At 42.1% G+C, this 25,606-nt stretch overlaps 1 protein-coding gene across 6 annotated transcripts in view; it reads left to right on the top strand.

Annotated features, from left to right (window-relative positions):
- The window catches only part of RALGPS1 (Ral GEF with PH domain and SH3 binding motif 1), a 394,703-nt gene that overhangs the window by 72,325 nt on the left and 296,772 nt on the right, over window positions 1–25,606 (top strand). For all 6 annotated transcript variants that reach the window (XM_044992949.1, XM_044992950.1, XM_044992947.1 and 3 more), the window contains 2 exons: window positions 791–841; window positions 25,461–25,544. In XM_044992949.1, the coding sequence (XP_044848884.1) occupies window positions 791–841; window positions 25,461–25,544 (135 nt within the window). The remainder of the gene's footprint in view (window positions 1–790; window positions 842–25,460; window positions 25,545–25,606) is intronic.

Consider the following 25,606-nt stretch of genomic DNA (forward strand, 5'->3'; position numbering starts at 1 on the left):
GTTCTAGCAGGTTCCTGATTACTCTAGTGCAGCCCCTGCTCTGGTCACTCAGGGAACAGAAAACTACTCATCCACTGACCAATATATTTGCCCTCTACCAGACTCCTGTACCCCACTGGTCTGGGTCTGTCACATAACATACAAATAGAATGAACACACTCAGTAGATTATAAGCTTTGTAATGATACGTTACTAGAGACCTTTTACATGAAGCTTATTCCAGTTACATTATATTCATACTCATTAGCATATTTCCATAAAACATATGGAGTGCAACGTCACATGCTCTACACAAACCAGATTTTGAAGCCCCTGTTATGCAGCTTATTGGCAGCCAGTCCTATGTTTGTCCACTGGCTTCTTCACCACACTGTAGCTGAGTAATGTTGTCATGTCACTCAGGTATGCACATGCCAGAACAGTCACCTTAAAGGCAAACCCCCAAAGTTTAAGTACTAACAAAGCTGGTAGTCCAGGGTTGTATGGCCAAACATTATACTTGGATAATGATCATTAAAATATGCAAATGAACCGTTTGCAGGCAAAACTTTCTGCTATAAAGTATGACAGTGCAGTAACATGCTGATACTCAGATGGCTGCCTCTGCTGCTGGTGGCCCAGCACAAGCGGAGAGCTGAAGAAAATCCTGATTTAAGAGGTAAATCTCATTGAGAAAATGTTGGCGCACAAGCCAAGACTCCTGAAAAGCCATACCTAGTAAAAGCAGCTGTAAATATGTACTTGTTTTATTTTCATACTACATGATTTTTAACACTTTTTTTTGTTGCAGAGCCAGATTACATTAATGGATATGCCAGTATTTAAAGCTATACAGCCAGAGGTATGTTTTCTTAAATTCAGTACCATAAATTTATATAAACACTGCACAATAGATGGACTCTTCAAGTATAAACATACAAGCAAAGTGGACTAGAGAGACTAGAAGGCATTTTTATCTGTACACTTTCACTTCAGTTTTGTTTTAGCTCACAGATGAAGATCCTCATGCTGATACGCAAAGTAACCATGTGATTGATCCAGCTGGCACCTTTTTCTTGGAGACATCTTGGGCTAGAAATGGGGCATTAGGATGTTGTAGAACTACCATAGGAAATGTGCTGAGTTATAAAAACAGTGCTTCCTTAGCTCTCCTAAGTATATACTTTAAAAGAAAAACTTTCCTTCAAAAAAATGACCATTTGTGTGGAAAATTAACAAAAAAGTGAAAATTATTATGTTTAAGCAATCATTGTCAGTGTTTGATCTATATTCTGTGTGTTTAAAATCATATTGTGTCTCTGAAGTATATTGTGTGTTTGAGATGGTACAGTATAATTTTTGTAACTCACAAAATGTTAAGTAAGAGACAGATTTTCAGAAGTGCTCAGCACCCATCAGCTTTTATTGAGAATATGAAAATCTGGTACTAAATTCTTTGTTTTATTTTGTTGGTTTTAAGAAGCTGTACAGCATTTGTCTCAACTGCCAGCACAAGCAATCTCAGAATATTATAAGCGTAGATGCTTTATATAATATGCTCTGAGTCTCATTCTACAGGGATAGTGTGTTGTGTGAATTTTCCTATATAGCTGATAGCTTTTTAATTTAAGTGTTACAGACAGTTTGGAGACACATTGGACTCTGCCTTCAAGGACTTCTCAGTCAACAAGGTGTTACTCCAGAGCTCTTGTTGTCCAAACAGATTGGGGTCTAACTTCTCTGCAGTATACAAGGCCAGTGTTGGGCCCAGCTTTTCCTTCATAAGTCCTCATTGAAGCAGAAGCCACTGTTTCTCTAATTGGGTCTTCTGAAATTCATTCTCAGCCCACTCCTCCTTGCTGGGGAAAAGAGAGGTTCTATATGTTGTTTTGGTAATATTGACTCAACCGCAGGACTGCTCTTTTTCTACAGTTCTGTCTGTGGGGGAAATTGATACTTAGATCTCATCAATCTGTCCTGGTGACATCACACTGAAGAAAATGGGTATACAAGATATTATTTTTTTCTTTTCCTGCTCATACCAGACAGCTACTAAAGCAAGTTAGTGTACACAATGAAGTATAATTTGATTGCTAAAGAAATTAGATCAGACTTGTTTGTATTGCATGTTGCAATCTTTTCTATGTATTTTTTATTAATGATTTGTTGAGGCTATTGCTAAGGTACAGTAACTCCTCATTTAATGTCCTCTTGCTTAACGTTGTTTCGATGTTATGTCCCTGCTCCGTTACGGAACATGCTCGTTTAAAGTTGTGCAATGCTCCCCATAACGTCGTTTGGCCACCTGCTTTGTCTACAGCTGGCAGACCCCCTATCAGCTCCCCTATGCCCCACCCAGTGCCTCCTGCCTGCTGGCAGACCCCGTGGATCAGCGCTTTCCCCCTGCTCCTCCTGCCCACGGCAATCAGCTGTCCTGCGGCATTCAGGAGGCTGAGGGGGGGAAGAGCAAGGATGCAGCGCGAAGCCGCCTCCTGCCTGCAGCAATCAGCTCGTTTGCGGCGTTCAGGAGGCAGAGGAGGGAGGGGGGAGGCTGTGCACCATGTCCTCTCTCCTCCCTCCAGCCTCCTGAACGCTGCAGACCAGCTGATTGCTGCGGGCAGGAGGCTGGGGGAGGAGTGAGGGCACGGTGTGTGGAGTAAAGGTGGAGGAAGTGGGTGGGGGGAGAAGAGGCAGGTTAAGGGTGGGGACTTGGGGGAAGGGGTGGAGTGGACGGGCCTAGGATTGAGTCCCCCACCCCCGGCAAAGTCGGTGCCTGTGCTTGCAAGAACAGCCAGAGGAGCAGCCTGTGGAAGTAGGGAAAGAACTGACAGGGATTTGTAGATGTGAACTATTTTAAGCATTTAAAGAATAAAAAAAAAAGGTTTTCACCATTAAGCAGGAATGTAAATTTAGATGTAAGAAAGGCTTTCTATGAAATTTGCCAACCATAAATGTTGTCCTTAACATTTGAGGAGTGAAGACTTTAGAATCCTTATAAAAAGTTACTTTTAATAAGAATATTGTAGGAGTTTGAATTTGAGGCTTTTCTTGCTAAAAGGATGGGGAAGAAGTCTGCTTTACAACAGTTTGTGGATTCTGATAATGGATCCTCGGTGTCACTCCTTTTTGACCTTGAATTTTTTATTCATTATTTTAAAGCCAAGAGTTTTTCTGAAACAAATATCTTACAAAATATCTTTGTTGATTTAAAATCCTTTTGTTCTCAAAATAATATTTCATGCCAGAAGGATGTGCCCCTGGTCTTTGATAAGACAGTTTTTGAGGTTTGTTTGCCTGTTGACCAGAATGGTCCTTAGATATATGATTTATATTTGCAGTACATTTAAACAGGCTAAGGTCTTCTGTACACTTCCATGCATGGGAATGGTGCCCCCTTGTGCCTGTGCTTCTGGAATCTTTTGGAAAGCAATGTCCATTGGGACTGCACAAGTGTCATCTTGTGATACTAAACATTCAACACTCAACATTACATAAAGGAATTAGCTAATAGCCATGGTTCCTTCTCCATGGCAGAGAGCACAGGAACTTTACTGTTGTCTTGGGTCTGTGTCCAGATACCATTTTTTGAATACTTTTTATCTTAAAATAAATAAAAAATCCTTGTATGTAGTTTCTCAGTATGTTAGGTTTGATCATATTTTACGGGAGAGTTTTTTCCTAAAAATTAGTGTGACAAGTGTACTCTGAGCCCTTGAGACTTGCTTGGTGCCAAAGCCATATCTGGGGAAAAGTGTAATAAAAGCTTTTGAATCCTCTTATGCCAATTTATTTTCTCCAACTCAGCCTGCCTCTTTGGGGAGGCATATCATGTTAGATGCCTCATTGTGGAGGCACATTCACTACAACAGTGCAGTGTGTGCTGAGCTTTCAATCTTTGGGTGTTCTATTAAGGGTAGTGAACAGCCTTCCCAGACCCGCTACTTCTCTGTGGATCGAGCTTTTAGCACCATGCTTTGCTCTGCATAGCCCTTGAAGAGAGGGTTGAATGCTTCTGTCGTCTTAGCCTCAGATTTCTGGTGCCAAGACAATATACCTGAACCTACTACAGTCCTTGTCTACCTTCCATATCAGACAACACATCTGTCTCAGAATGATGGGCTTCTCCATGGATGAGACCCCCATACTTGTCTATACAAGGTCTCTACAACATTGGGTGTCCCAAAAATCACATTCCAAACATGGACAGCTTGAATATGTTACCTGCCCCACAGATACCTTAACACAGCTCAGTTGATTATCCCTGGAGTCTCATGTATGGAGTCCTCGAGTCCAAAAGCTCCTTTGGCTGACATCACAGATGCTTCCAGTGTGGGCTAGGGAATACACTTCTGAGAACTAGACGTTTGTGGTCTCTGGAATGACCAGGAAATGAGTAGGACCAGGTTGACAGATAACACATCAGCAATGTATTAACTAAAAAAACATGGCAGATTTCTTTCCTGAACACTTTGTGGTATGTGCTTTCATATATACCAGGTGGCTCTGTATCTAGCTAAAGATAAAACTCTGCAGGCAGATTATCTCCACAGTGAGATTTGAGACCAGGACAAGTGTCACCCTGAAGTTCAGTCCTGAATCCTCTTAACAGTTTGTCATATTCAAGACCTATCCTGGCCTGCAAATAGAACAGCTTACTGCTTTAAAAACTGTCATGCCTTTTAAGATTGCTCGACTTCCCAGTGAATCTAGCCCCTTTTCCTAAGAAAGCTGTGTTTGCTGCTTGATTCACAAGGAAAAGGGCTTCACACCAAACCTTCTCCCTTGGAGGTTTGAGACAGCAATCCCAAATAATGATGCTTCTGAAAAAAGATTTTGGTGCATCTACTACCAGAACCTATCATTGTAGATGCTGCTTAATTGGTATATCCAACATGCATATCTCTCAACCATTTCTTGCTCCTGTTCCCAATACCATTGTTACAACATTCCATAGGTGCATACCTCTTGGGTAAAAAGAGTTCAGAGGAGTTGCATGATCTCTACCTCAGTGTTTGGTCTTCAACACACCAGCAAAGTTGTTGACATGCTTCCTGGCCCTGTCAACCACAACCAGTGCATAAGCACCACTCCAAACACTATGGGGCAGCAAGTGATCACACTAGCAAAGTAGAGGGAAACAGGTGCATCAGGGCTGCCCAGTCTCACTTCATTTGGTGGATAAGATGGATGCAAAGCAAATAATGGTCTCCAAGATATATGAGGAGGACATTTCAGATAGAATGCTGTGTCAACAGCTCATTGATCCAGGCATTAGGAAGCCCCACAATATGCCCTGTCCACTGAACCATCAAAATAGTACTCTAGCCTGAGAGAAGGCCATCTGTTCTCCACGGACATGTGTTGCTGCTCAATTGTGAGTCTAGTGGACAATGCTGTGGTCTGTGATCCTACTGTTTACATAGTTTTAGTCTAGCACCTGAAGCTAGAAGAAAAGCTACACAATGAGAATAGACACTGAAAAATAAAGAAAAGGGACATGAACAGGAGTGTAAAGTCCTGGTCTATTACATAAGAACATAAGAATGGCTGTACGGGGTCAGACCAAAGGTCCATCTAGCCCAGTATCTGTCTACCGACAGTGGCCAATGCCAGGTGCCCCAGAGGGAGTGAACCTAACAGGCAATGATCAAGTGATCTCTCTCCTGCCATCCATCTCCATCCTCTGACGAACAGAGGCTAGGGACACGATTCTTTACCCATCCTGGCTAATAGCCATTTATGGTCTTAACCACCATGAATTTATCCAGTTCCCTTTTAAACATTGTTATAGTCCTAGCCTTCACAACCTCCTCAGGTAAGGAGTTCCACAAGTTGACTGTGCGCTGCGTGAAGAACTTCCTTTTATTTGTTTTAAACCTGCTGCCTATTAATTTCATTTGGTGACCCCTAGTTCTTGTATTATGGGAATAAGAAAATAACTTTTCCTTATCCACTTTCTCAACCTCACTCATGATTTTGTATACCTCTATCATATCCCCCCTTAGTCTCCTCTTTTCCAAGCTGAAGAGTCCTAGCCTCTTTAATCTTTCCTCGTATGGGACCCTCTCCAAACCCCTAATCATTTTAGTTGCCCCCTTTCTGAACCTTTTCTAGTGCTACAATATCTTTTTTGAGGTGAGGAGACCACATCTGTACACAGTATTCGAGATGTGGGTGGACCATCGATTTATATAAGGGCAATAATATATTCTCTGTCTTATTCTCTATCCCCTTTTTAATGATTCCTAACATCCTGTTTGTTTTTTTGACCGCCTCTGCACACTGCGTGGACATCTTCAGAGAACTATCCACGATGACTCCAAGATCTTTTTCCTTACTCGTTGTAGCTAAATTAGCTCCCATCATATTGTATGTATAGTTGGGGTTATTTTTTCCAATGTGCATTACTTTACATTTATCCACATTAAATTTCATTTGCCATTTTGTTGCCCAATCACTTAGTTTTGTGAGATCTTTTTGAAGTTCTTCACAGTCTGCTTTGGTCTTAACTATCTTGAGTAGTTTAGTATCATCTGCAAACTTGGCCACCTCACTGTTTACCCCTTTCTCCAGATCATTTATGAATAAATTGAATAGGATTGGTCCTAGGACTGACCCTTGGGGAACATCACTAGTTACCCCTCTCCATTCTGAAAATTTACCATTAATTCCTACCCTTTGTTCCCTGTCCTTTAACCAGTTCTCAATCCATGAAAGGATCTTCTCTCTTATCCCATGACAGCTTAATTTACGTAACAGCCTTTGGTGAGGGACCTTGTCAAAGGCTTTCTGGAAATCTAAGTACACTATGTCCACCGGATCCCCCTTGTCCACATGTTTGTTGACCCCTTCAAAGAACTCTAATAGATTAGTAAGACACGATTGCCCTTTGCAGAAACCGTGTTGACTATTGCTCAACAGTTTGTGTTTTTCTATGTGTCCGACAATTTTATTTTTAACTATTGTTTCGACTAATTTGCCCGGTACCGACGTTAGACTTACCGGTCTGTAATTGCCGGGATCACCTAGAGCCCTTTTTAAATATTGGCGTAAGATTAGCTAACTTCTTGTCATTGGGTACCGAAGCTGATTTAAAGGACAGGTTACAAACCTTAGTTAATAGTTCCGCAACTTCACATTTGAGTTCTTTCAGAACTCTTGGGTGAATGCCATCTGGTCCCGGTGACTTGTTAATGTTGAGTTTATCAATTAATTCCAAAACCTCCTCTAGTGACACTTCAATCTGTGACAGTTCCTCAGATTTGTCACCTACAAAAGCCAGCTCAGGTTTGGGAATCTTCCTAACATCCTCAGCCGTGAAGACTGAAGCAAAGAATCCATTTAGTTTCTCCGCAATGACTTTATCGTCTTTAAGCGCTTCTTTTGTATTTCGATCGTCAAGGGGCCCCACTGGTTGTTTAGCAGGCTTCCTGCTTCTGATGTACTTAAAAAACATTTTGTTATTACCTTTGGAGTTTTTGGCTAGCCGTTCTTCAAACTCCTCTTTGGCTTTTCTTATTACACTCTTGCACTTAAGTTGGCAGTGTTTGTGCTCCTTTCTATTTGCCTCACTAGGATTTGACTTCCACTTTTTAAAGGAAGTCTTTTTATCCCTCACTGCTTCTTTTACATGGTTGTTAAGCCACGGTGGCTCTTTTTTAGTTCTTTTACTGTTTTTCTTAATTTGGGGTATACATTGAAGTTGGGCCTCTATTATGGTGTCTTTAAAAAGGGCCCACGCAACTTGCAGGGATTTCACTTTAGTCACTGTACCTTTTAACTTTTGTCTAACTAACCCCCTTATTTTTGTATAGTTCCCCCCTTTGAAATTAAATGCCACAGTGTTGGGCAGTTGAGGTGTTCTTCCCACCACAGGGATGTTGAATGCTATTGTATTATGGTCACTATTTCCAAGCGGTCCTGCTATAGTTACCTCTTGGACCAGCTCCTGCGCTCCACTCATGATTAAATCTAGAGTTGCCTCTCCCCTTGTGGGTTCTCGTACCAGCTGCTCCATGAAGCAGTCATTTAAAGTATCGAGAAATTTTATCTCTGCATTTCGTCCTGAAGTGAAATGTTCCCAGTCAATATGGGGATAATTGAAATCCCCCACTATTATTGGGTTCTTAATTTTGATAGCCTCTCTAATTTCCCTTAGCATTTCATCATCACTATTACTGTCCTGGTCAGGTGGTCGATAATAGATCCCTAATATTATATTTTTATTAGAGCATGAAATTTCTATCCATAGAGATTCTATGGAACATGTGGATTCGCTTAAGATTTTTACTTCATTTGAATCTACATTTTCTTTCACATATAGTGCCACTCCTCCCCCTGCACGACCTGTTCTGTCCTTCCGATATATTTTGTACCCCGGAATGATTGTGTCCCATTGATTGCTCTCAGTCCACCAGGTTTCTGTGATGCCTATTATATTAATATCCTCCTTGATCACAAGGCACTCTAGTTCACCCATCTTATTATTTAGACTTCTAGCATTTGTGTACAAGCACTTTACAAACTTGTCCCTGTTTATTTGTCTGCCCTTTTCTGATGTGCCAGATTCTTTTTTATGTGACTGTTTATCATCTGATCCGGCCCTTACATTATCCTCTTCCGTCCTCTGCTCCTGACTATAACCTGGAGATTCTCTATCATCAGACTCTCCCCTAAGAGAAGTCTGTGTCCGATCCACATGCTCCTCTGCAGCAGTCGGCTTTCCCCCATCTAGTTTAAAAACTGCTCTACAACGTTTTTAATGTTTAGTGCCAGCAGTCTGGTTCCACTTTGGTTTAGGTGGAGCCCATCTCTCCTGTATAGGCTCCTCCCATCCCAGAAGTTTCCCCAGTTCCTAATGAACGTAAACCCCTCCACTCTACACCATCGTCTCATCCACGCATTGAGACTCTGAAGCTCTGCCTGCCTACCTGGCCCTGCGTGTGGAACTGGGAGCATTTCTGAGAATGCCACCATAGAGGTCCTGGATTTCAGTGTCTTCCCTAGCAGCCTAAATTTGGCTTCCAGGACATCTCTCCTACCCTTCCCTATGTCATTGGTACCTACATGTACCACGACCACTGGCTCCTCCCCAGCACTACACATAAGTCTGTCTAGGTGCCTCGAGAGATCCGCAACCTTCGCACCAGGCAGGCAAGTCATCATACGGTTCTCCTGGTCATTACAAACCCAGCTATCTACGTTTCTAATGATTGAATCTCCCATTACTAACACCTGCCTTTTCCTAGAAACTGGAGTTCCCTCCCCCGGAGAGGGAATCTCAGTGCGAGAGGCAACCCCAGCACCAGCTGGAAGGAGGGTCCCAACTATGGGAAGGTTTCCCTCTGCTCCCATTGACTGCTCTGCTTCCCTGGGCCTTTCTTCCTCCTCAACAGCACAGGGGCTGTCTGAGCGGAGGTGGGACAATTCTACAGTGTCCTGGAAAGCCTCATCAACATACCTCTCTGCCTCTCTTAGCTCCTCCAGTTCCGCCACCCTGGCCTCCAAAGTCTGTACATGGTCTCTGAGGGCCAGGAGCTCCTTGCACTGACTGCACACATACGCCACCTGCCCACAGGGCAGGTATTCGTACATGCTACACTCAGTGCAATAAACTGGATAGCCCCCACTCTGCTGCTGGGCTTCTGCCTGCATTGTCTCCTAGTTAGTGGAAGGGTGGTTTAAAGAAAGAGGTTTTGAAATGTGGTTTGGATTATAGGTTTTAAGGGGACTACAGGGGAACAGATAGGACCGACAAGGGACCCCCGCTCCCTTCCCACTCCCTTGCGAAACTCCCTGTTAGCAGCCCCTGGTCGCTTGTGCGCGGCTTTATAAAGCCCTGGCCTGAGTGAATGCCCCACCCACTGATTAAGGCTCAGCCAATTACCAGAGGCTTCGAGCTTTTAAACCTTCCTTTGAAGCTCACAGCCTCCAACTGCCAGCCACAGCACACGGTCCTTCAAACACAAACAAACAAACACTGACAAACACAAGCTCAGCACACAGCAAGTAACCCCCAAACACAAACACACACACACACTACAGACAGTCACTTACCCCACAGATCCTGTATTTGCTCCTCCTTCACCTGGAGAACTCCCTTGCGAAACTCCCTGTTAGCAGCCCCTGTTTGCAAAGCCAACAGTCTGTTCTGCCAACCAAGCTAGCTGGTGATGAGGAAGCCAGATCTGTTCGGACACAGGTCCTACAACAGGCAGAGTGCTTCCTGCAAGGGGGGAAGGTCCCAGGCTCCAACCCGAGCTGGAATGTCTACACTGCAGTTGTCTAGTCCCACAGCCTGAGACCCATGAGCCTGAGTCAGCTGACATGGGCCAGCCATGAGTCTTTAATTGCAGTGTAGACATACACTTAATCTCTTCACTTCATTTCTCCTCTGTCTCATACCTGCCTCCTTCCTCTTCCTCCCTGCTCTCTTTTCCCCCATTCCTTTGTTCTTCTGTTTAGTTTATTACCTCCTAATAAAACTCCATCCAAAGAATGTAAACATACAAAAAACTCAAGGCACCAACATGATATTTACAGGCTATTACACTGATTACTGTGCTTATGCGTTATACCCCTTTTTCCTATTCTTTTCCTCTTTTGTTTATTTAGATTGTAAGCTCTTTAGTGCTAAATCAGGGGTGGGCAAACTTTTTGGCCCGAGGGCTGCATCTCGGTGGGGAAATTGTATGCAGGGCCATGAATGTAGGGCTGGGGCAGGGGGTTGGGATGTGGGAGGGGTTGCGGTGTGCAGGAAGGGGCTCAGAGCAAGGGGTTGGGGTGCAGGAGGGGTGTGGGGTGCAGGAGGGGGATTAGGACAGGGGTGTGGGGTGCAGGAGGGGTGCGGTCTGGCCTGGCGCTGCTTACCTCAAGCCACTCCGGGGTGGTAGCGGTGCGCAGCGGGGCTAAGGCAGGCTTGTATTATTGTATTTGTACAGTGCCTTGCACAATGGAGCTGCATATTGGTTAGTCCTGAGACAGTAATGTAATAACAGAATAAATAGTAATAAGATGCATCTGAATGCAAAAGGATCTCAGTGCAAAGGAGCCAATCTGAGCCCCATAGTGAAATGCCATTACATTTTTCCAAAAAGGTACTCGAGTCTTGTTCCTTCCTAATTTCTGCTATAATGCAGACATAGTATGAGAGCATGATTCCAGCTAAAGCATTGTAGAGCCATCAACAGAAGGCTCACCTGAGTGCCACAACCCTGCACACAATGCCCAAAGGCCTAAAAGATTCTGAAGTTGCCACAAGGTCACCTTCTCTGTAGCTATTACCCCCATCAGTAACTCCTTCCTTCAGGCACATTACTTTATCCATTGGTAAGCACAGCTCACCCACCACAGTGTCAGATTCAGTGCCCAGATAGATCAGACTCGGGTCTGGCCCCTCTGCTTTTTCAAGGGCAAGCAAAGTACTCAGTCTCTGTCACAGCCTGAAAGAAATTGAGAAGTTAACAGTAATGTCCAAATCTCTGCAGCACTGTGTACAAGAAATCATCCAAATTGTGAGCCACTGCAGCCAGTCCCGTTTCTCTTTTCATTACCTGTCCCAGGAATTAATTAAATTTCTCCAAGACAACACATATCACGTTGGCCTGCACATCTGCCAACGTGATATGTGCCAGCAATGCCCCTCTGCCATGTACATTGGCCAAACCAGACAGTCTCTACGCAAAAGAATAAATGGACACAAATCTGACATCAGGAATCATAACATTCAAAAACCAGTTGGAGAACACTTCAACCTCTCTAACCACTCAGTGACAGACTTGAAGGTGGCAATTTTGCAACAAAAAATCTTCAAAAACAGACTCCAAAGAGAGACTGCTGAACTCGAATTAATATGCAAATTAGATACAATTAACTTAGGTTTAAACAGAGACTGGGAATGGTTGGGTCATTACACTAATTGAATCTATTTCCCCATGTTAAGTTCTCCTCACACCTTCTATGGGTCATCTCGATTATCACTTCAAAGGTTTTTTTCTCCTGCTGATGATAGCTCATCTCAATTGGCCTCTTACAGTTGGCATGGCTAGTTCCACCTTTTCATGTTCTCTGTATGTATAAATATCTTCTTTCTGTGTGTTCCATTCTATGCATCTGAAGAAGTGAGCTATAGCCCACGAAAGCTTATGCTGAAATAAATTTGTTAGTCTCTAAGGTGCCACAAAAAGAACAGGAGTACTTGTGGCGCCTTAGAGACTAAAACATTTATTTGAACATAAGCTTTCGTGGGCTACAGCCCACTTCTTCGGATGCATAGAATGGAACATACATTGAGGACACACAGACACACACACACACACACACACACACACACACACACACACACACACACACACACACACACACACACACACACACACACACACACACACACACACACGGTGGGAGTTGTCTTAACAACTCTGAGAGGCCAATTAAGTAAGAGAAAAAAACTTTTGAAGTGATAATCAAGATAGCCCAGTACAGACAGTTTGATAAGAAGTGTGAGAATACTTACAAAGGGAGATAGATTCAATGTTTGTAATGGCTCAGCCATTCCCAGTCCCTATTCAAGCCTAAATTGATTGTATCTAGTTTGCATATCAATTCCAGCTCAGCAGTTTCTCGTTGGAGTCTGTTTTTGAAGCTTTTCTGTTGCAAAATTGGCACCCGCAGATCTGTCATTGAATGACCAGACAGGTTAAAGTGTTCTCCTACTGGTTTTTGAGTGTTATGACTCCTGATGTCAGATTTGTGTCCATTAATTCTTTTGCATAGAGACTGTCCGGTTTGGCCAATGTACATGGCAGAGGGGCATTGCTGGCACATGATGGCATATATCACATTAGTAGATGTGCAGGTGAATGAGTCCCTGATGGTATGGCTGATGTGATTAGGTCCTGTGATGATGTCACTTGAATAGATATGTGGACAGAGTTGGCATCTGGCTTTGTTGCAAGGATAGGTTCCTGGGTTAGTGTTTTTGTTCAGTGATGTGTGGTTGCTGGTGAGTATTTGCTTCAGGGTGGGGGGTTGTCTCCCAAGATCTGTGAGAGTGAGGGATCATCTTTCAGGATAGGCTGTAGATCTTTGATGCGCTGGAGAGGTTTTAGTTGGGGGCTGAAGGTGACAGCTAGTGGTGTTCTGTTGTTTTCTTTGTTGGGCCTGTCTTGTAGGAGGTGACTTCTAGGTACTCGAGGATATGACACATGATCCATTAACTGATACTCACCTACGGACTCCTTGGCCACAATCCCCAGTTGGGAAATCCTAAAATTGGGAAAAGGAAGGGAAATAAGAACTTGAGATGTGATCAGCATCTGGATTATGTTGGCTCTTAACCCTTAACACACATCGTGTAGCAACCACTGACTTCAGGTTATGAGTTGTAGCATGAACCCTGGATCTGACATAAGGTATCCTTAATCCTTCCCAAAAGCCCTCCCCTAGTTACTCAGCTATGAGTTGATAGGAGTCTAGCAGCCCTTTCCACAAGATATCCAATTTAAGTGGAGTTGGGGTCAGTCCTGTTAACAGAACCATTGTTTTCCCTTTTCTGAAAAAAGACTGTTTCTAAGACTACTGGAGTCTAGAGGTCAGCCCACCCTTGCAATGTGGCCATAGTCCTTTAAGATTTTGGGATTCTGAGATGTCCAATGGACTTAAGAAATAAGAGCTATTGCAAGAAAGGAAGCAGTCCTGGGACTAAGCAGTGTTTGTGAAGACAACCTGTTGTTATCTCTTTCAGGGCCTGGGACCAGGAACCTTGCAGAGTGGGCAGAGCAACTCTCCTCTCTGTCACAGGTGAATGGGATGAGCTTTGGGAAGGGAACCAACATCTATGCTGCTTCCTTCTTCACAGCGGGGAGACACCAGCAGCAGGCAAAGGCCAGCTTGCTGATTTTTCCAAGATGGAGGACTAATTGTGGAAAAGGGGCCATCTGAAGGATAACTGGCCTAAATTACCACTCCTGTTCCGGGGACGGGAGGGCTGTCTGTCTTAAGGAGAGAGTTACCAGCCCCCTGGACCACAACCCCAGCTCCAGTAGGTGAGGGTTGGGGGTGGGAGTGGGATTCCTATCTATAGTAACTGGTTCTTTGAGATATTGTAGTTAGTGTGAATCCCACAATCTGACCCCGCTTTGAGTTCTTAGGACCTTGCAGGTTTTGAATTGCGAGGGAACTGAGGGGACTATAGATGCTCCACCATTTATGTGCTCATACAGGGACAAGGGGCATGTGTGGTCCCAAAAGACACTGCTATTCAGTAAACTCTGTTATCACCATGAGGTGCAAGCACATGTTTAGTGGATCCACACTGATGACAACATCTCAAAGAACCACAGTTCCTGTAAGATAAATAACCATTTTTTATGGGAGAATTGCGGGAAAATAAAGGAAATAAAATTTAAAAAGAGAGATTTTTTTTGTTGCTGAGTCGGTAAACCTTTTTAGATCAATTACTTTCATGTAAAGTATTCTTGGGTACAATACAGGGAAAGAGTACTGGGCTTTGTTTTGGGTTGCAGAGCTTGCAAATTGTGCTGCTTATACGGTGTTGTAGTATCTGTAAACTATTGGGCCTGTTTTTGTTTTGTTTTGTTTTTTTTTAAATGTTCATAATGAATTGATCCACCTAAGCTTTTTAAGCTGTTTGAATTTATCTGAATTCAAGAAGATTGTACTCACTCCTTCATCCTATACATACACACCCGTAAGTCTGTAAATGACAGATTTCTTTCCCATTTCAGTTTCATAGTGGTTGTTCTGAAACACATTATGGAATATTTGCTTAGCCTGTTAAATGTGACTAATACACTGTATTTAAGAAGTATTATTTGGATATATCCTTGATTGAGTGAGAATTATTGAAATGCTCTGTTTTGCTGCTTATGTCTCAGCTATGACCTAATTCACAAACACAGACCTTGAGTTTTTTGAATGTATGACTGTGACAGACAGTAGAAAATGGAAATGCAATTTAACATTACTTTTTAAAAAATTGTTATATTCTGTCCTATTTTAGAAAGCAAAATCGTAAAAACAGAGAACTTCTAGGAAGCCATGTAGGTGATGAGTATATGGTTTGGCAGGGTGCAAGGAAAATGGAAATTTGCAAACATCACACTATGGCTGCCCTGTTGCCTGATGCTTATAACAAGCAACTAATTTTATCATTTAATGGTTGGAAATATTTTTCATCCTGAATCGGAATAAAACCCCAAACCTTAAAATTTTTTGCAGAAGGAAATTACACAATATTTATTTTTGGAAATACTGCAGCAGGAACAGTTTGGTGTTTCTGAAATTAAATATGCTCCCTGGGCTCCCAGATTCCCCAAGAGCCTGGAAGCCCACAGAGCCCTGGCTCTGTGCCAAGCAGGCTGCTGAGCTGCTGGGAGCCTGGGAGTCCAGCTACATACCAGCCTACCAGGCAGATTGTTGAGCAACTCCCAGGAGTCCTGTCTGTGTGGCAACCTGCCAGGTGAACTGCTGAGGGAGAGCAGGCAAGATGACAGGAAACCAGACAAGTTCCTGTGGGACATTTTGATTTTGCAGAATCAGCATTTTTGGATGGAAACATTTCCAACCAGCTCTATTACAAGCATTCCAGAGGGCAGAGATAAGTGTGCTGTAAAAAAATTACTGTATGCCTTTGGTTCCAGAAATCAAAGGACTTTCTTTTAAAATAGAGTATAACATTATTTTAAAAAGCAAGTTTTCCACTTACTGGTCTGCAAAGTGACAATTTTAGATGCTTTTTTATGATACAACATTTTTAATCGTCCTTGTGTCTTATTCCTTATTCTTTCCCCTTCTTTTTGCCACTACATGCTTTGCCCTTTGCCTGAAGGGTGAATGTCTCCTTTGACCATTGCTGTTCTTTTGGCTGCTTGACCACTGAAATTAAACTAATAATGTGGTGGCATTTTTGACCCTAGCAAAGGATATTGTTACTTCTATTTGCAGCCTCCACTAGCTAAGGAAGTTTAATATCTTACATGAAAATATAACTTATTGCCGTTACTAGCAGTACTAAAAACATGAGTTGCCTCAGGCCTGTAGTGGTCAATTGTGAATTTTCAAGACTGCTTTCTTATCAGAATTAACAGATATTTATTGTGCTAGGGAGTGTAATATTGTACAACTTTTCCATGTATTTCTGTCCTGAAAATGATTTAAAAACCAAAAATGAAGCTCAGTTACAATGGCTCCAATCCAAGTCACTATATAATTAAACAAGCAGATATAAGCTAGTCATCTAGTTTTATTTTACTCAAGAAGTGAACCAAAAAGTGTTCTCTTCTGGTTCCCTTCACAATAGATTTAAACTTCTTAACTTTGGAGGGTGAGGACTGTATCAGGCTTTGTTAGTTTAGTTTTTGTGGTGGGAAGCAGGATCATTGTGTGTTCTCCCCTTCAGTTTATGTTCCTGAGGAGGAGCGGGCCACATTATTGTGTGTGCGTGATAGCCCATTTTTCAAATGTTAATTCAGCCACTTACATAATAAAGTTTCAACAACAGATGTCATTGTCCATTTTGTTAACTAGTGGCAGACCACGCTATTTTTTCACATGCTCTAGTATTCCAACTCTGAAGTCTTTGATACAAATTCTATATTGATGAACAAATGAGTAGTCCTAGCACAGTCTCATGCACATCACCAAACCATCCTACAGTTTTGATATAATTTGCAGCATCTGCTTAAGAGACTCACAGTTGGAAAAACAAAGATGCTGTGTGTCAGTATTAATGTGCAATAGCAGAAGGTCTTCAGATACTGCAGTTTATAATGTGGCATAATGTGAGGCTCTTTCTAAGAAGGCTAATTGTACAGGGAGACTTTACAATTTTGCTTGGTAGGGGTAATTTGGGGAGTTTTTTCCCCCCCAATATTGTATTTATAAACATGCTCAGAGAGACTGATCATTGTATTACATAAACTGTTAAAATAGATGATAGATGGCTTCTCAATGAGAATTTTATTTTGGTTCTACACAGCTCTTCCAATACACTTCAAATCATGACCTCCAGCTATTCTAGTTTTCTCTCCTCTCTAGAGCAGGGATCGGCAACCTTTGGCAGCCTGTCAGGGAAATCTGCTGGTGGGCTGGGACGGTTTGTTTACCTGCAGCGTCCGCAGGTTTGGCTGCTCGCAGCTCCCACTGGCTGCGGTTCCCTGTTCCAGGACAATGGGGGCTGCAGGAAGTGGCGGCCAGCACATCCCTCGGCCTGTGCTGCTTCCTGCAGCCCCCATCTGCCTGATCTTTTTGAATCTATATCTAATGAGTGTCAAGTATCAGGATGTAGCTGTGTTACTCTGTATCCACAAAAACAATGAGTCTGGTGGCACCTTAAAGACTAACAGATTTGTTTGGGCATAAGCTTTTGTGGGTAAAAAACCTCACTTCTTCAGACGCATGGAGTGAAAATTACAGATGCAGACATTGTATACTGACACATGAAGAGAAGGACCTCACCTCACAAGTGGAGAACCAGTGTTGACAGGGCGAATTCGATCAGGGTGGATGTAGTCCACTCCTAATAGATGAGGAGGTGTCAATTCCAGGAGAGGCAAAGCTGCTTTTGTAATGAGCCAGCCACTCCCAGTCCCTATTGAAGCCCAAATTAATGGTGTTAAATTTGCAATGAATTTTAGTTCTGCTGTTTCTCTTTGAAGTCTGTTTCTTAAGTTTTTTTTGGTTCAAGAATAGTTACTTTTAAATCTGTTATAGAATGTCCAGGGAGATTAAAGTGTTCACCTACTGGCTTTTGTATGTTACCATTCCTGATGTCCAGTTTTTTTTACCCACAAAAGCTTATGCCCAAATAAATCTGTTAGTCTTTAAGATGCCACCAGACTCCTTGTTGTTTTTATACCTAATGAGGAAGTAGTCTTCATCTTTCTAATATCATCCTTCATACTTCTATATAGAAATTGAATGTAGTTGAGAATTTTAGAGAAAATTCAGCTAGCAAGGAAATGCTGAATTACTTATGCTTAAAATCTACTTTTCTATATAGTTCAAATTAATTTCATTTTCCATACACAGGGTTTTCCTTTGTTACTCACTAGCTATTTCTTCACTGCTTTTGAAGTAATAAGCTTACTATTTAATATTAAGAGTCTGATAAAATTTTCTCTTATCCTGATAAATGTGAGTTCTGCTATCTCCAGTAAAAGAGCTTCTAAGATTTTTCCACATGAGCATATAGTTTCCAGGTTCTTAAACCAGACATCTGCTCATCACAGGGAGAACCTTGTGTCTTGACAGGTGTGAATTGGCACTGTTATCAGCAGAAGGCTTGCATGCTGGAAGCTTGTGATGTGAAGTGCAGCTGGAAACTAAGGCCTGGTCTGCGCTGGCGGTGGGGGGATCGATCTAAGTTACGCAACTTCAGCTATGTGAATAACGTAGCTGAAATCGACGTACTTGGATCTACTCACCATGGTGTCTTCACTGCGGTGAGTCGACAGCTGATGCTCTCCCGTCAACTCTGCTTGTGCTTCTTGTTCTGGTGGAGTACCGGAGAGCTCTTGGTGGTCGATTTATTGCATCGAGACTAGACGCGATAAATCGACCCCTATTGGATTGATCGCTGCCCACCGATCCAGCGGGTAGAATAGACAAGCCCTAAAAGTGCTTTTCCTGGTTCTCTCACAGCAATACGTGGGCCTGCATTTCTGTAGACAGTTCAGTTTGTCAGTGTGTGTAAAATGCTTTTTGGAGGCAAAAGTCTGTGGCTGATTTTTCTCTCTCTTTTGGCCTGCATGCCTCTGAAGTGCATAACTCACATTTGGAAACTTGCACAACATTTTGTTTGACATTATGTGGCTGTAAAAACAGGAGTGATTGACAGCTAGAATTCTGGATAACTCATTATATATTTTTCCCTATTGTTACATCTGAATATAAAGGCTGTGTAGATATGTGGTAACTTGAACTTGTAACTGGAGAGTCAAGCTGTCTAAGGTATTTGGAACTGCATAAAACTACCGCCTGAAAATAGACACATTTTTTTCTTTGCAAATCTGAACTTGTAATTATAGTCTAATGTTTTTCAATGCATAACTGTTAAATGTTTAGTATCAGAGGGGTAGCCGTGTTAGTCTGGATCTGTAAAAGCGGCAAAGAGTTCTGTGACACCTTATAGATTAACAAACATATTGGAGCATGAGCTTTCGTGGGACACTACATGCATCCGACGAAGTGGGTATTCACCCACGAAAGCTCATGCTCCAATACATTTGTTAGTCTATAAGGTGCCACAGAACTCTTTGCCGCTGTTAAATGTTTGTACATCTCATTTAAAAAAAATTAGTAAGTAGTCTGAACTGTCCTCTGTATTTAACTTAAAGTACTGTTGTGATACTTAGAGCTCCTTGAGGTGTAGAAGGGAAACCAAGAGGATGGCTAGTACACTCCCCTTTGTGGACAGCCAGTTTGGGGAGCTGGAGGTTAAGGTCCGAAGTGTTTCAGCTGCTCACCAGAGTATAATGTGGCCAATCCGCAGCTCTATTTAACTGCTTAGGCAAAATATTAAAACTCCAGTGCAGTGCCAGAGCCACATCCAAGCAAACCCCCTCTCAACCATGCACATAAAATCCATTTTAGGTGTTTTGTGTACTACAGCAAAAATGATGTAGGTAGAAACCACAGTGAAATTGGGATGGATTTTTGTTCTTTTCCATTATTAGCTCTTGCCTAGGTTCTGATGGTATATGACTTCATAATTATTCCAGTAGTCAGGTGTGGGGTTTTTGTTTTTTTTGTAGATGAGTTTGTGTACTGCTCCTAAGTGAACACAGCAAGAAAAAATAGTTTTCTTGGGGAAAAAAGTAAGGGGGGGCCACTTGCCAAAGTCACAAAGGTGGCCAATGAGATTTTGCAAAACCATGTTTTGGTTTGTTCTAGTCAGTGGAGTAACAAAGGTATTGCAGAAACAGAGTCAATAAAAACAATTTATTTTTTATTTAAATCAGATTTTAATTTAAATTAAATACATTTTTATTTAAAATGTAACTTTAAATTATGACAAGCTACATTACAGGCCTAAACTTTCTATAACAAATTAATTTAAATTTAAAAAAAAATAAGCGGTACATTTTTGTTGCCAAAGTTTTAAAGAAAGTTAAACCATTGAACTGATGGAAGTCACTGGCTAAGCACTGGAACCAGAATTTGTTTAGAGACTAACCCAGCCTTTGACAGCCTTTTGCAGGTAGAGAGAATGTTTCCTTCATTTCAGTTTATTCAACTAGTTCAGCTCAATGACTTGTTCATTCAAAGTTAAGAAACCAACTGGGAGTTGAAAAAGCAAGGAAAGCTTGTTTTTCCTCTTCCAATTTGTGAATAAAAACTAAATGAGGATGAGATCTACTAAGCTATATACCGTGCAATGTACAGTTATACAGTAATAAAACCTCCCTACTCCTACTTGATATTTCCCTTTTTATACAAATAAGGATCATTTGTTCAGTTAGCCAGCACATTGCACTGGGAGTTCAAGTTGAGTTTTTTATCCACTGTGACCTCTAATTCCTTTTCTCAGTCACTGCTTTCCAAATTAGTCCAATCCTATGTGAATGACCTTCATTCTTTCCTAGATATATTATCAGCCCTCAGGAAATCATAACAAATACAAAATACAATAGTATGCCTCGCCAGTGATACAAGTTACAGCAAACGCATCAAACTTGTCCTCTGCTTTTGACATTGGCTTTCTGTAATGGGGTGATACCTCTTGAGCACCACTTAATGTCTGGGTGTGATACTGCAGTCCTTTTCCCTGCTCGTGGAGTCTTCTGTAGGTTGTCAACTTAGCTTGGCAGGTCTTCAGTGGCTTGGCCCTCTGGCCTCATCACACATTCAAAATTAACTGCTTTCGGGGTAGCAAAGAGTCCAAAAAAGACTGTCTGCCTGCCCTCCCCAGGGTCTTCAGCCCCAGCTCTGGGCCTTTTAAATTCAGCCCTTTGCTCGAGCTTCAAAATGAGCCTTGTCCCCTTCTTACACAATTTTACTATTGGCCAGTGGTGGAACCTGGGCCCACCCATTACTCTGGATTTCAACTCAGGAACCCTATAAATAGCAGCCACGTACCATTCTCTTTCATTCATTGCTTCTGCTTCCCTGGAGCTCTTCCTGCCTTGCCTCTTTATCTTCACTCCTTACCACAGGGTTGTAGTTCTCAAGCTTTGGGCAGAAAGGAGCACCCTTATTTGCCCCTCTGGTCCCAGCCAGGAACTGACCTGCTTGAGTCTGCTGCTCCTTTTATCTGAACCTGCTGGGCTCTCATTGGCTGCTTCTGTGAGGCCTTTCTAAGCAGGCCTGGAGGACTCACTTTTGCTGCTCCTTTCCTGAGGCAGGGTGTAGTAGGAATGTGGGCCCTCCTGTAGAGAACCGTAAAGGCCAGGTACACCCTGTCACACTTCCCATACAATATTGTATCATATTCAGCTTTGCTATTCTTGTCTTCAAGGCATTTAGTGGTCAGGGCCTGGGATACTTAAATATAAAATAGGTATTCTTAACCTCTTTCAGAGGGTATGGCTGGAGAGTCTTGCCCGCATGCTCGGGGTTCAGCTGACCGCCATATTTGGGGTCGGGAAGGAATTTTCCTCCAGGGCAGATTGGCAGTGTCCCTGGAGGTTTTTCGCCTTCCTCCGAAGCATGGGGCAGGGGTCGCTTGCTAAAAGAGTGGGTAGATAGGCTAATGTGGCCTGCATCTTGCAGGAGGTCAGACTAGATGATCATAATGGTCCCTTCTGATCTTGAATTCTATGATTCTATGATTCTATATCTCCATATATTTTTTTTTTATCTCATAGAGCTGGAAGGGACCCTGAAATGTCATTGAGTCCAGCCCCTTGCCTTCACTAGCAGGACCAAATACTGATTTTGCCCCAGATTGCTAAGTGGTCTCCTCAAGGATTGAACTCTCAGCCCTGGGTTTAGAGGACCAAGGCTCAAACCACTGAGCCTACCCCTCCCCCAAATAAAAGGTTAGCTGAAGCTCTGGCACAAAGACCACATTTGACATTTTCACTTTGACACAGTAGTATTGTCTATTGCAAGGGTAAAGCTCATCTGTGCAGGAGACAGCGCTTTCTTGGGGTCCACTCCCAGACTTAGGGAACAAACTCGCTAAGCTGTCTGGTTGGTGTCTCCAATGCTCTTGTGCCACTTTCCAGTGGCTGGTAGGGGAACCAGGCCTGCACTCTGAACTGGATTCCAGCCCAGGGACCCTATAACAAGCAGCCAAGGTCAGTACAGTCCTTCCACTTACTGCTGTTTCCCTGGGCTGCTTCTTGCTTAGTGCTTTCAGGCTTCCTTTCCCCACAACTTCTCTGGGATTTACCCTTCTTCTAGGGCTAGAAGCGTGAGGCTTTCTCTCCTTCCTGGGTTTTCACCTCCCCTCTGCTCCCTGGAGTTGACTGCAAACTCTCTCCTGCAGCCCCCTTCTGCTGCAAACTTCCTGGCTTTGTAATCCATCCTTCTTGAACGCAGCTGAGCCTTTTGTTCATTTAAGCCTGGTTCTCCCTCCATGTGCAACCTGGTACCCTAATTGGCCCCTTAGTCCCACATTAACTCTTTATCGCTCAGGTATCTTTTGCTGGCTTACAGCAATGCTACACTGAGTTGATCAGACTTAAATGCAGAGTGTGGATTCAGGGTACATTGTATATCCAAGTTACACAGAAATCCTCTCCCGTTATATACAGTTACACATCTAATTGCATTTACTGTACAGTGTATTACACATTTTAGGGTTGGCTTGGTTACTTTGTAGGAACCAATCTCTGTACAGCATGCTCTGTCCACACACTGTCCATGTTCACCAATTCTTTACCTGTTTTCCCGACTTATCTTGTCCATCGTTATCTTGTAAGTGGTTCTCTAGGTGTTCTCTTCCCTTATCTTAGCTGCATAAATATTATTAGGTGCCCTGTGCTGTTTGGAGGAGCAGAAAGAAAAAACATCACAGCTGAAATCCTAGTTCTACTACCGACCACACAGCCCCCTGGCAACAGTTGAGTGCTGCTTGTGTGTATGGGCTGAGTGAAAGGTTAGAAATATTTAAGAGATAAGAATGGCCATACAGGTTCAGATCAAAGATCCATCTAGGCCAGTATCCTGCCTCTGAGTGTGGCTGGTGCCACGTGCTTCAGAGGGAATGAACACAACAGTACAATTATCATATGATCCATCCCGTCATCCAGTCCCAGCTTCAGGCAGTTGGAGGTTTAGGGGATACCCAGAGCATGGGGTTGTATCTCTTCCCCTCCCCCCCCACCCCAATCTTGGCTAATAGTCATTGGTCGACCTATCCTCCATGAACTTATCTAGTTCTTTTTGAACCCAGTTTTGGCCTTCACAACATCCTATGGCCACAAGTTCCACAGTTTGACTGTGCATTGTGTGAAGAAGTACTCCCCGTTTTTTGTTTGTTTTAAATCTGCTGCCTATTAATTTCAGCAGATGACCCCTAATTCATGTGTTATGTGAAGGGATAAGTAACACTTTCTCCATACCATTCATGATTTTCATAGCACCACTCAGTTGTGTCTTTTCTAAGATGAACAGTTTCATATACTTTTTAATCTCTCCAAATATAGAAGCTGCCTCAACCCCCTAATCATTTTTGTTGCCCTTTTCTGCACTTTTCCAATTGTAGTATAATTTACTAAACATTATGTTTAGAATATTTAGTGTCGAATCATTAGGTTCCATGTAGGCAGATCAGACCTTCATTGTCAAGATAACTGAGCTCCATGCAATTCAGTGTGTGGAACCTTAAAAATAGGATCACTCTTGGCTGTGGATGTATTTATGTTGAAAAGCCCATGATGCATTTTGTAGGAGTAAGGTTTGCCCAAGTTACTGTTAAAAAAGGAAATTCCTTCCTCCCTCCATCTTGTGCATTTTTTGGCTATGGCCTTTCATCCCAGAGGCAGCTGAAGTTCCTTAATACTCTCTCTGTGTAATTAAGTGCTTAATGATAAAGGTCCAACAAAAAAGTATGATAGTATTTTAGCACATTCTACACAGAGAATCAGAAGGGCGGCTTTTTTTTGGGATATCTCTCCAGAAAATGTCCTAGCCTAATGATAGTGAACGGTAATGACTGGTACTTAGAATTTACAATAATACTTTCTAACTATTTAATGGAGATGAATTTAAAACTAAGTAGTTAAATAGTTATTAGCCAACTGTTCAATTGATGTAAAATTTTAAGTTCTAGTCTTTAATATATTTTCTGGCTACTTGCAAGGCTTTGGTCAAGAGTGGCTAACTTCTGATGTTCAAACTCAGGATTATCAATCACAAGGCAATTTTAAATGAGTTGTTTCAAACTGGTATGATCTATGAATTGAGACCATTTCAACTGTGATCCAACTCCATCTCTTTAAATGTTCATAACTTTAAATTTGCTGAACTGTTTAATTCAAATTTGGCTTGTTTTGTAGATCTCATGAGACTTAAACATCATGCCAAATCTAGAGAACAAATGTGCTATTATTTATTATATGTAGTATTTGTAATTAGTTTTATTATAAATTGTATTAATTGACAAGCTATAATATTGAGAAGGGTTAGGTAAGTTATAAGCACAGGCTGCAGAGTTGCTGAGCTTTACACCTTGAGTCTGCACTAACTTAATTCTGCTTTCAGACACTTAAGTGTTTGATTTTTTTTTTCAATCTTAATATTGCCTTATTCCATGCAAAAGCTTTAGTATTAAGATAGTAAGGTGTGAGTAAAGCTCTTAGTCACCTATCCGGCATTGAACTCTTCCAGGCCTGGAGCAGTGTGAGCCTCATTTGAATTAGAGTCTGTGAGGGCAAAGTGCTCAATGTAGAACTGAGGCCTTAGATACTTCAGTGATGAGGTCCATTTGTCTTGTATGTGTCTGTTTTTCCCACTCCTGGAAAAGTGTGTCACAGCAAATACATAAGTATAGAGGAGAGAGCAAAGTTTTATAGAGTAGTTGTCATGGAATTAGGGCCTTTATAACTGCAAAAATAATGAGGAGTCCGGTAGCACCTTAAAGGCTAACAGATTTATTAAGCATAAGCTTTTGTGGGTAAAAAAACACTTCTTCAGATGCATGGAGTGAAAATTACAGATACAAGCATAAATATACTGGCACATAAAGAGACATAAAGCTTATGCCCAAATAAATCTGTTAGTCTTTAAGGTGCCACCGGACTCCTCGTTGTTTTTGTGGATACAGACTAACACAGCTACCTCCTGATACTTGATTTATAACTGCAGTGATTGATGTTTTAGAAATGCCTACGGTAGATATTACTCTTATGTGTCCATTTCTATGCTTCCTTCTAATGGTATTTCAGTTAAGTTTTGTTTCCCTACATTGGAACTCAAAGACAATATTTCAACATTAAAAATAAAACAAAGACTGTTTATCTCTCTTTTAAAAAGATGTAAATAGTGAAACAGTATTTTGGTGTATTTTCTAGGAACTAGCCAGCTGTGGATGGAATAGGAAAGAAAAACACGTCCTTGCCGCTAATATTGTTGCCTTTACAAGGAGGTTTAATCAGGTAAATAATTTAATTAGATTTACAGAATTAACACTGCCCACCTGAATTTAACCAGGATCGAA

The sequence above is a fragment of the Mauremys mutica genome, chromosome 18 (assembly GCF_020497125.1).
Source record: "Mauremys mutica isolate MM-2020 ecotype Southern chromosome 18, ASM2049712v1, whole genome shotgun sequence".
In the NCBI taxonomy this organism is placed as follows: Eukaryota; Metazoa; Chordata; order Testudines; family Geoemydidae; genus Mauremys; species Mauremys mutica.